The sequence below is a fragment of the Hydractinia symbiolongicarpus genome, chromosome 12 (genome assembly GCF_029227915.1).
Source record: "Hydractinia symbiolongicarpus strain clone_291-10 chromosome 12, HSymV2.1, whole genome shotgun sequence".
Lineage (NCBI taxonomy): Eukaryota > Metazoa > Cnidaria > Hydrozoa > Anthoathecata > Hydractiniidae > Hydractinia > Hydractinia symbiolongicarpus.
In genome coordinates, this window is record NC_079886.1 from 6792568 (window position 1) to 6803579 (window position 11012).

An 11012-nucleotide genomic window follows, 5' to 3' on the forward strand; every position below is an offset into this window, starting at 1 on the left:
CTGTAAAAAGATTAAGTACTGACTTTTTGTCCTCAGTTATAATAAGCTTTTCCACCGCCATTAGCTAGACTTCTGTGCAAGTCACTAAAGTCGAAAACCAACATCCGTTTAACATTACTTGGTCACTTTTGTCCGATAAGACTCGCAGGCCTTTCTCAGGAGAATGATTTTGTTGCAGAACTCTGGTTCTAGGACTACAGATAGGAAAAAATACAACATAAAGAATTTTAACCATTTTATTTCCGATTTCAAAATTGAAAGAATCAACTAAATTTTTTATTAAAAAAAGAAATATTCTTCCTAAGATAAGTCATGTAGCATGACACCAAAATAAACCAAGGCAGTAATATCAACAAGACGTTTTTGACGGAGACCGATTCAACAAGATTGTCTGAAGATCGAATCAAGAAGATACAACAAGAACGTTTCTGATGGGCTGAGAAATAGGTATATACAAAATAATTCTTATTTACATAATCCATATAAAACTTTAGGCTCAGCCGAAACAGGAAACAAAGTGAAGCAGGAACAAATTTCAAACGAAGAAAACGCAACGCATGCAAAAAGAATACTAAAAATATCTACAAGTGGAAAAGTTGGTTCAAGGAGCAGTTTTTTTTAAATAAAAAGTGATAATAACAAAATAAATTTTAATATGACAGCTAGCATAAATATTTTTTGTGATAATTTCAGAAAATAAATATATTTCGTATGTGGGACAAATAAACACGTGCTATGACTCTTTTTTCCAGGTACAGCTTTTCAAGCCGTAAACCAAAAAAACCGGGAACAACACAATGTAACAGAAGATTGTGCTTTGCGCAAGCGCTAACTTCTTTTTTAAAACCCAACAATAGTTGGGTTTGCAGTCGCACACAGGAATATGCCTAAAAGACGTATGATTACACCATGTGCGCTATGATAGGTTTCGTGTCGTCGAAACAAACATCTGCTGACGAATTGTCCGAACACTGATCGTCTATTGTATCACCATCCATTTCAGACATTTGTAACGGCATCTTAGACTCGTCCTTATAGTTCACGTTGTCAAAATTTTTATGACTATTTTTTCTAGTTTGATTACGAGGAGTGTTCGTAACGTATTTTACTTCGACGTTTGCTTTGTCGTCGCCGTCTTTGCTGCTAATTATTTCTGTCTTTGTTTCATAAGTCATTCTGAAGAAGAAAAAAGAAACCATGAAGATGAAACATGAATGCTCGCAATTTCAAGATTACAGAAAAAAAGCAAGATAACAGTAGCAACAACAAAAACGAATACTTACTTTAAATCGAAACGGTTTCTTCGTTTCCTGCACAGCAGAATGACACCTATTACTACAGCAATGAGAATAATAACAACAAGTGTTCCAACTGTATAAGTTACGGCGGAACTTTTGCGATTTTGTTCGGGGGGATTAATTACAGTTGGATTAATTCCTTTCCCACAAAATTTTTCGTCTTCGTGCTCGGGACAGTCCGGTTTCCCATCACAAAGGGATGATCTGGAAATACACATTTGTGTCGACTTGCACGTGTATTGCTCCGTGGTGCATTTAACTGGTTTTTTGGATGGCGAAATCGTCGGAACAGTACCAGTTTTTACGCATGTTTTACCGTCTTTATCAAGCGTCAAGAGATCTGGACAATCACAGGAGTATTTCGATGATGCACTGATAAAGCAAAGATGAGTGCATCCGCCGTTGTTTACTTGACACGGATGAGAAACTAAAAAGAACAGGATTGGGTTAATAAACCAAATTTTTTCTAGTAAGATTCTTACAAAATGCATTCGATAAAAAAAAAGATTATATATTTTATTTTTTTGCCGATGATTTTATAATGCAGTAAGAGCCAAGATGCCTCAAAAATAAGAGGATACAAAGCAAAAAGAAAAACTTCTTCGCATGTATTGCACATTTATTTTATCGATATATTTTGCGATAGGTAATAACAAAAGCCATCACCAAAATGACAAGCTATAGTATAAAATAAAAAACTTACCTTGTTTTTGGACGAGTGGATGATACACATTGATATCCATCGGTGCAAAAAAGCTTTCTTTAAATTGCGTCAATTGTCTTCCAGTGAATTTGTTAGCTTTGAACAATTTTTGTTCACTATAATCCGTCCAGTACACATGATCTTCAAATACGGTTAATCCAAAAGGGCTGCTCAAATGTTTCACGATGACTTTTATATCACTCCCATCAATAGCACTCGAACAGATGTGTCTTCTCTTCAAATCTGTCCAATATAACCGGTTCAGGGTGTGGTCAATGGTAATTCCAGACGGCCAGGTGACATGTGACAACGTAACTATAGTCTTGCGATCAGTTCCATCTAAGTTAGCTCTTTCGATTTTAGGTGATTTTCCCCAGTCAGTCCAGTAAATAAGTCCTTTCTCAGGATATACTGCCAGTGCGCGCAGTTGCTGATCACTTGTAGAGTTTATCAGCACCTTCACGTGTGAACCATCGAGGTTTGAGACACTGATACGGTTATATACTGCGAATAAAAAAAGTATTGGAAACGGTATAAAAAAAGGGACGAAAACACGTACGGAAGTCAGATGCTTCTTGTCAATATACACTTACGAGAATCGCTCCAATATAACTTCTTAGCAATCCAATCAATGGCCAAACCTTCTGGCTTATCAATTCCAGTATCAACTAAAACTTCAACTTTTCCATCGCCATTTTTGGCCGTACGACAAATTGTCTTGTTTACATTATCTGCCCAATAAACCATCCCTTTGTCAACGTCCAATGCAACTGCAACAGCACTTCTAGCATCTGTTATGATAGCTTTGTAGTCATGGCCGTTGGTTGAGATTTGGCGAATATCAAACCGATTAGAAAAAACCAGATAGGGAATGGGTGCTAGTGAAAAAATAATATTTTAAGAATCTAAATTATAATTAAAAAACAAAATACAAAATAGTAATAATTCTGCCTTACCTTTAGCTCTGCATGTTTTTTTGTCAACAGGATCCAAAACATAGCCTTTATCACACTCACACGCAAAGGAGCCTTTATAATTTACGCAAACTTGACTGCAGGTGCCAGGTATGAGACATTCATTCACATCGATGCAAGTTTTATTATCTCTTCCTAATGCATAACCCCGATTACATTTGCACTCGTGACCAATAGCTAAGTCTTTACATATATGGCTGCAACCACCTTTATTCTTCGCACATTCATTCACACCTAAATATGACAAATCAATTTTTTGATGAACTACTCAGCAACAGGAAGATACAAACTGTCTTGAAGTATAAAGGGCAAACAAACTAGTAGAAAATGCATATTGATCATACCACAAGCATCTGATTCATCATCTTTCATGGGACAATCTGCTTTTTTATTACACAATAAAGTACTGTCGATGCATTTCGAACTGTTCTTACAGTGGTATGTTTCTTTAGTACATGGTATAATAATATCAGCTGAAAAAGAACATCGAGTTTTCTAAATTTTTATGTAGAAAAAAAGGGAGAAACAATGAGAGGGATAAAAGTTGATAACAAAGTGTAAAAAATATATATAATATATATATTTATATATATTTTATATATATATAAAAATTTATATGATATCTTTTACTTACAGCAATTCTTCTCATCAGATCCATCATGGCAATCACTTTTTCCATCACAGTGAAAAACACTGTCGATACATTGTCCATTTGAACATCTATATTCATTTTTATTGCAAGTGTTGACCTGGCAAACCTCTTTTAACTCATCTTCGCCATTGTCACAATCTAATTCTCCATCACAGAGCCATGTATTATGTATGCATTTTTTTGTTGAGCTACAAGTGAACTCATAAATTTTGCATGGCGCTTTCGTAGTGGTAGTGGTTGTTTCGTACTTTGTATATATTTTTTTAGTTGTTTGTTTTTTGGAACTTTTCAGAATTTTAGTCGTGGTGGTAGGTGCTGCTGTGGTAGCTAAAACATAATGTGTACAGTTATTTTAAAAGTCACGATGGAAATCATCTTTTTTAAGTGAAATTTTTCTTACTTGTGACACAATCTTTTTCATCAGATCCGTCAAGGCAATCTGTTCCACCATCACATCTATATTCAGCTGCAATACAATGACCACTTCGAATGCACTTAAATTTATTTGCAGGACAACTTGCAGTACCTAAGATTTCATAAAAAAAAAGAAAATAAAGTATTTAACTTCGATTTTTCTCTAACGCATCTCAAAGAAGCAGGCTTTATTGCAAATTTAATTTAAATATGCACCGGTGATTATTAGAGGAATGTGCATGGACTACACAAAACGATAATTGTTATACCCTACAAGGGACAAGGGCATGATTCAATTGCTAGGTTCTAAATTTTCAGTTTTTGTGTTTTGCATTTAATTTTATACCAGCAATATAAAAATTTTACAGAGAGGGAATCTTATAGGATTATTGACAAATCCCAATATATGGTACTTTATGATGAACCACATTTAAATATAGGTGGCTTATCCACAACTCCTTAAAAAAACCAAAAAAAAATGACAATGCATACTTACTGCAGTTCTTCTCATCACTTGCATCTAAGCAGTCATCATTTTTATCACACACCCAGTCTTTAGATATACATCTTCCATTATCACACCTCATTTCATCAGCATTGCATGTACGTTTCTCTGTAAAATGCAAGTATAAAATTACCATAAATTCTCAATAAAAAAACAAACTTGTGTACAAAGGTAATATTTATTTTTTTAGATGGTGTCAGCAATTTACAGAGTTTTTGGATTCCCTATAAACTTAGGAGTGTTTACTGATACAAATGCATAAGTTGTGAATATACTCACTGCAATCACTCTCGTCAGAAGTGTCATTCTTTCCACAGTTGTGGTCACCATCACACACAAACGTCTTAAGAATACATCTGCCAGTGACTTTGCATTTAAAATCATCTCGTGCGCATTCATTGGACTTAACTACAATATATAACATACACATACAGTAATTTGGAATAAAAAAACAAATTAGAAAGCATTCTTTATAGATTATTTTGCTGAGCTTAGTGCCACAAAATTATGTGTTGAACTTTCTTTAAAACTTTTTGAAGGACTGAATATTTTGGGATGAAACATCCAGAAATAAAATAAATTACCACAAAGCGGGCCGTCAACAGAAGATTCATCACTTCCATCCCCACAATCATCAGCATAGTCGCAAGTCCAGGACAGTGGCACACATTTACTATTTTTGCATTGAAAATTAGTGGATTGGTCACATTTACGATGCTTTTCTATGAAAAAAATAAATACACAATTACACTTCTTGAAGACATTTATGAAGGCATTTATTTTGTGATATGGCCCAATTTGCTAAATTTCTAAGCCTGAAAATATTTTTTAAGAGAGTCACTAAGTCGTTGAACTTCCCATTTTAGAGCTGACAACTCTTCTCAAAATATTGTTGGCATGCTTTTGTGAAACGGTTGAGATATTGTGGTTTAAAAGGTTGCTGTTAGAAATCCAATTCGCAGCCACTTCAATTGTATATAGCTTTAGGTTTGTTGTGTTTCAATTTTTGTTACCGGGTAATCTCTAGTTACCTACGAGAGGATGATGTCAGTTATTTCCATCCGTTTCGAAGTTATTTAGCCTTAAACGAAAAAGTGCAATGTAATGGCTTCACTAATCTGATTGATGCCAATCAGCGCTATTTGTATATAATACGCACTGTTAAAATGGTAAGTTTGACGTTTAGCTGACGAGACAAAATAACATCTTTTACGCCAAAGTCACATTTGAAAGTAGCTTATTAATATAAGGTGTACAATTCACAAAAAATTGAAATAAAATATAACATATTTTTGTTATTTAGAGAAATTAATACTTTCTATGTAATTCTTCTTAAGGCATTTGCAATGCAAAACATAGCTAAGTACAAGTTCTGAACATGTGGAATTACGTGACATTTTTACAAACCATAATTTGAAACATGGTAATAAAATAACTGAAAAAATGCAACAAATATGCTCCTGCAAAAATGTTCGTATTTTGTCCTTCCTTCTTTGTTTTTTACGTTTACATACTACATAAATAAAATAAACAAATCATTTTTGAGGTTTAAAGCTTTAGTTTACACTAGAAAGTTTCATTCACTATCTCAAATTTCTATCAATCAAGAATGTAAATAAACAAATTAATAAGTTTCATTTTCGTAGCATGTAAAGCCCTGGACAGACAAAATGTAAACATAAGTTTGTTTAGCCACATTTCATATTACAAATGAAAATTTTAATTATTAAAAAACAAAGCACTTCCATCGTACGATTTTAGCTACCTGGTGAGTCACAACAGTGCACTGAGAAAAAACCGAATTATCTTTTTTAAACACCTGCATAAAATTAAACATTATTCACTGTCAATATATCTTACTTATAACAAGCAACTTAATAGTTTGTTATTTTAAAAAAATCGTAAGATAAAAAAAGAGGCGGTGGCTATAAACTGACGTGATCTCTGTCATGCTTTAACCAACCCCAAAGGCCTATTTCATATTCTTATACCTTGTGCTCACTTATTGTACTTTTTAGGAAGATTATTTATAATTTTTTTTTAAAAAAATCTTATGTGAAAAGTCTTTCATATGATAATAAATAATGAAAGAAAAACAGATTCATTTGAGTTTCTTTCTTGCAAAAAGTTTCTCTCCCTCCACACACCTCTGAAAATCGCGCAGATGTTCCGGAATAAAATTTCCAACTTGTGATGATAAAAAAAGTTTTTCCTGGTCAGTGATTTAACAACATTCAAAGTAAACATTTAAATAGCGGAGTATGATGCTTTACCAAGCTTTCTAAATTGAATTTAACTAAATTAAAAAAAAAAAAAAACCGAGAATAGTTTACAAAAAACAGCAAAGTATCAAAAAAGCCTGAATAAATATCACACTTGGTTTTTATGTAAATAAAGTGGGTTGAAAAACGCGCGTTTTGTTGAGCATAAAAAAATGACTCAACTTTTAATGACACGTTGAAATTAACGTTATATGGTACGATACGAGCAACAAAATAATTACAACGCTGTAGGGAATATAAACTGCTGACTATTATTAAAATATGAAAGGAATGTCATCTCATTCATTGATAAATTTATTCCGATAGCGCTGAACATTTTAATTCATAGCTTGACTATGCTTCATTAACTGTAATTGAAACTAGATGCACGCAAAACCAGCTGTTTGAGCTATCACTACATAAAAATAAAAAGCAAACTCTATTTTATTTTATTACTAGCTAGCTATATGTATAAAAAAATTAAAGAACGGTTGCTTTTTTTATAAGCTAGTTTTAATTTATGGTATTTGCTTCTTAAGCGAAACTTTGTTTGGCAATATGAGGACATTTCGGCAAACTTACGAATTTTTTCAACTTTGCCAAAATTGTAAAAATTGTAGCAAAATATTTACATACTTCCATCACAATTCAGCTCGTCGCTTTTATCTCCACAGTCATCTTCTCCGTCACAGGTCCACGAACTTACGATACAGTTTTTGTTATGACACAAAAATTCTCCTTGATCACAAGTTCCAGGCAATGCTAAAAATCAAAATGTTTTAAATAGGCCTTAAATATAGACGGACATCCCTTCACGTCATGTTACAAATAAATAAACAAATATATCGCTCATAGCTAAAGACAAACAGGATGCAATATTTGTCGTCTACTTAATTTTTGCCATAGGTGAAATTTTGCAACACAATTAGAAAAAGGTATAGCTAGCTAAACATATAATAAGAGTACTAAGCTGTATAGCTGGAAGAAAAAAAGGAAAATATTTGATTGTGTTTAGGATTTTCTAACTTACCATAGACGGACTTCCATTGCAAGCCAATAATAAATAATATGTATGACAACAACGTCTTAGTTCCTTTCATATTTTTTTTTAATTTTCCTCTGCCACAACTAAATCTGAAGTCCGAATCATTCACAACCGCACTGGCTTCGCAAACCAACCCTTTCTTTTTCTAACGAAAATCTGATCGGCGTTTTGACCGAATCTCTTAAAAGGTTTTGATTGGCTAATTTCCCGATGGCCTGACTTTGAATGAATAAGAATACGGGGGTAAGGAAATCGACCATGGATTAAAGAATGGAAGTAAATTAATCACGATCGACATATATTTTTTTAATATTTACATAAAACAACGTATAAAAAATTTTATTCACGAATTTCTACGTTTTTATTAAGTAATTTTATTTTAAAAAGTTACTAAAGGGAATGCTACTAGTTTTAATCACAAACGCCCGTATAACTCTCTATAACTTCATATATTCTGAATGTAAACAAAGCAGGTTTGGAGTAAAACACGTTGCATCAAAAACAAGGCTTTAATTTTTTTTCGCCTAGGGAAATCTTAAACATAAAACTTGTATGCAAGTCGTATTAATTTTTTTTGTTGCTATATGATATCGAAATTTAATAACTTTTCCTGCCAGGCGGACGGGCAACGTGTAGTTTCACCACGTTTTATTATTAAACATAAACATTGTAGTTCATTCATAAATCAATCCGCAATTTAATTGTCGTGCAAATTTATGATAATTTATTATTAACCAATTCGTCCCCAGGAGTTATAGGTTTTTTTATGTACAGCATAAGCCGGCTGCAGGCTAACATTGTTCAACAACATAGGTGGCTGATATTCTGAAAAGTGTTGGCTAACGTTGGTGGTTAGGATTACACAAGCTGGCACGGTTTTCTATCGCCACCAACATTATTGCAATGAACATTTTAACCTCGCCCCGAAGGGATCCTTTTATGATACTCTGACGGGACGGCGGCTTCGTAGTAGCCCTTGTCAAGGCTGATGGAAATCACTATTATTTTGTGGTTGCTTATTAAATCAGGGAGAGGGGAAAGAAATTTATAATGAATGTTGGCGAGGACAGTTGCAGAACCCAGATGAGGGGAGTCGGTTTCCATGGATTTTGATCCTTTTGTTATGAGAGAAGACGGCGAGAAATATTGTTGGGAACAAGGGTGGGGGGATTCCGTTATTTTTTATTACCGTGTTTTTGTTTAAAATAAAAAAATAATACTGTATGCTTTCTTCCGATATTATTCCTTTCAGTGAACTAGGTGTTGCTAAATTCACAAATCAAGCTGGAGAGCTCAGATGCCAATACAAAAGGTAACAAGTCAATCACCAGGGCCTGTCGTCTATTTTCGTCTATTTTCTATTTTTATCGCCGGAAATTTTGCTAACACTTGCTTTAGACGTTTTATTTTGATTAAAATCCACTAATTTGGATAAGCCAAAAAGTTAAAAAACAAGTTTAAATAAACACCGTGCAGTGTGGCCATGAACGTCCTTGTCAAGTTCTGAACTGTTCTATGAAAAGTCAAATTAGTTCGGAATGTAGTTTCATCCACGAAAAGGCCACTTAATAATTATTACATTTTAAGATTGTTATTGTCATAGAAAGTAACTCGGCTTAAGTGAACACAAATTTTTTTAAAAAGTTATTTAAAAAGTTATTTATTTATCAGGGAATATTTTCTAGTCATATAAAATAGTATTGAACGGTTCTTAACTTGAATGCTATTTTCTGACCTCAGAATTAATAATCCTATGTGTTCGTTTTAAAAGACCCTTATTCTGCTTAGATTGCCTAGATGGTATAAGTTGGGCACTGGTGGATGGCCTAACCCATTCTTTTTCCAAAACATGACGAACTTTTTATGACAAGTCAGTCTTTAAAAGAGATAGCGATCCAACTATGGGGCTGTTTTTGCTTGGTTTCGCCCGATTATTTTCTTGAGTCGTTAGGTTAAATAACTACAGGAACTCACTGACAAAAAAATTTTATCGGAGAGCTTCGCTCCATGCAAGTAAGCCATTGTTATGTTTAAAAACAATTTTTTCCCCGATTCTGTTTTTCATCGCATTTAAAACGAGAAACTTACTATGAAAAAATTTGTTTATTTATATGCTGCGAGAAAGAAAACTTTTTTTTAGGTCAAATCGTTTCTCTCAAACCTGCATTAATAAACAAATAAAAAAAATAAAAAATAAAACAAAGTGTCAATGAAAGATCTTCACATTCAAATTCCGCTGTCGGTTAGCCAACGTTTATTGCTACATCGCTATCTCGGCAGAAAAACATTACGTTCAATTTCGTACGTTTTTTTGGCGGGATTTTTCAAACGAAAACATCAAGTAGATTCAAAAACGTGGTGAAAGTAAACGAACAATAATATTTTGAGACAAAATAAACATGAATGAAAGTGGTTAATAAATATGAAAGACAAACAAGAATTTGATCGTACGATATTTTGAGACTTCTTAGAATTAAACGTTTTAAAGTAGCAAGTTCAACTTGATCTCAGAGTTTTGTTCTCAATAAGGTTGACTTTTCTGGCACCACACTTTTAAAGCGCTCTCCCAATTTTTCTGAACTTGCTATAGAGTTTGGCATCAAGCCTGGTACGCATATTATTATATTATAGACTCTATCTGACTTATTTCAATCATGAGAATTACTTTGAATATTTTCTGAGCATGTATGTTGTCAAAATTGTCCTACTACTAAGTTTGAAGTCATTTTTTTAATTTTTACTGAAGCTATGGGACTTTCAAATTTTGTACAATTTGATACGCTTGAACGACTCGGTGCAGGCGAAATAGGCTTAAATCACAAAGAGGAAGGAGAAAGACTTAGGATAGAGAGAAGGGTCAGAGACGTGTATGTTTACTGATTGTAGGTTTTTATAAGAAAGTTTTAGATTTTGCGGAAAGTAAAGAACATGTAAAGAATTACCACGGACCAGCTTGGCGTTCAGGACAACTCGAATAACAAAAAACAAGAGAAAAAGCAGGGCTTTTCGTGGTTAGTCCCAAATTTCAATTACTATTTCCTCCCAAATTTAATCCCTTTATAAATCTGATCATATTTTTCGTATTTCATTGTTGAGAGAATTTTCTAATTTCACGATTTTGGAAGAAGAGTGTTAAAGAGTGCGTCAGCTGAAATTTAGA

The 11012-nt window shown here is 33.4% G+C and overlaps 1 protein-coding gene across 1 annotated transcript; it reads right to left on the bottom strand.

Moving 5' to 3' along the window:
• Positions 1-220: 220 nt before the first annotated feature.
• Positions 221-8012, bottom strand: LOC130621909 (low-density lipoprotein receptor-like). The gene is made up of 13 exons (XM_057437278.1): positions 7838-8012; positions 7444-7569; positions 5131-5268; positions 4826-4954; positions 4538-4654; positions 4028-4153; positions 3610-3954; positions 3320-3448; positions 2958-3209; positions 2595-2879; positions 2002-2505; positions 1284-1725; positions 221-1176 (listed from the first exon to the last, which is right to left on the bottom strand). The coding sequence occupies exons 1-13, from the start codon at positions 7905-7907 to the stop codon at positions 903-905; spliced, it is 2937 nt and encodes a 978-aa protein (XP_057293261.1). The 5' UTR covers positions 7908-8012; the 3' UTR covers positions 221-902.
• Between the last annotated feature and the right edge of the window lie 3000 nt (positions 8013-11012).

Coding starts and splice junctions, on each gene's coding strand:
- LOC130621909 (XM_057437278.1), bottom strand. CDS start 7,907: ATGAAAGGAACTAAGACGTTGTTGTCATACATATTATTTATTATTGGC. Junction 4,955..5,130: donor TGTTGACGGCCCGCTTTGTG/GTAATTTATTTT, acceptor TATATATTGTAG/TTAAGTCCAATGAATGCGCA. Junction 2,880..2,957: donor AAAAACATGCAGAGCTAAAG/GTAAGGCAGAAT, acceptor TTTTTTCACTAG/CACCCATTCCCTATCTGGTT.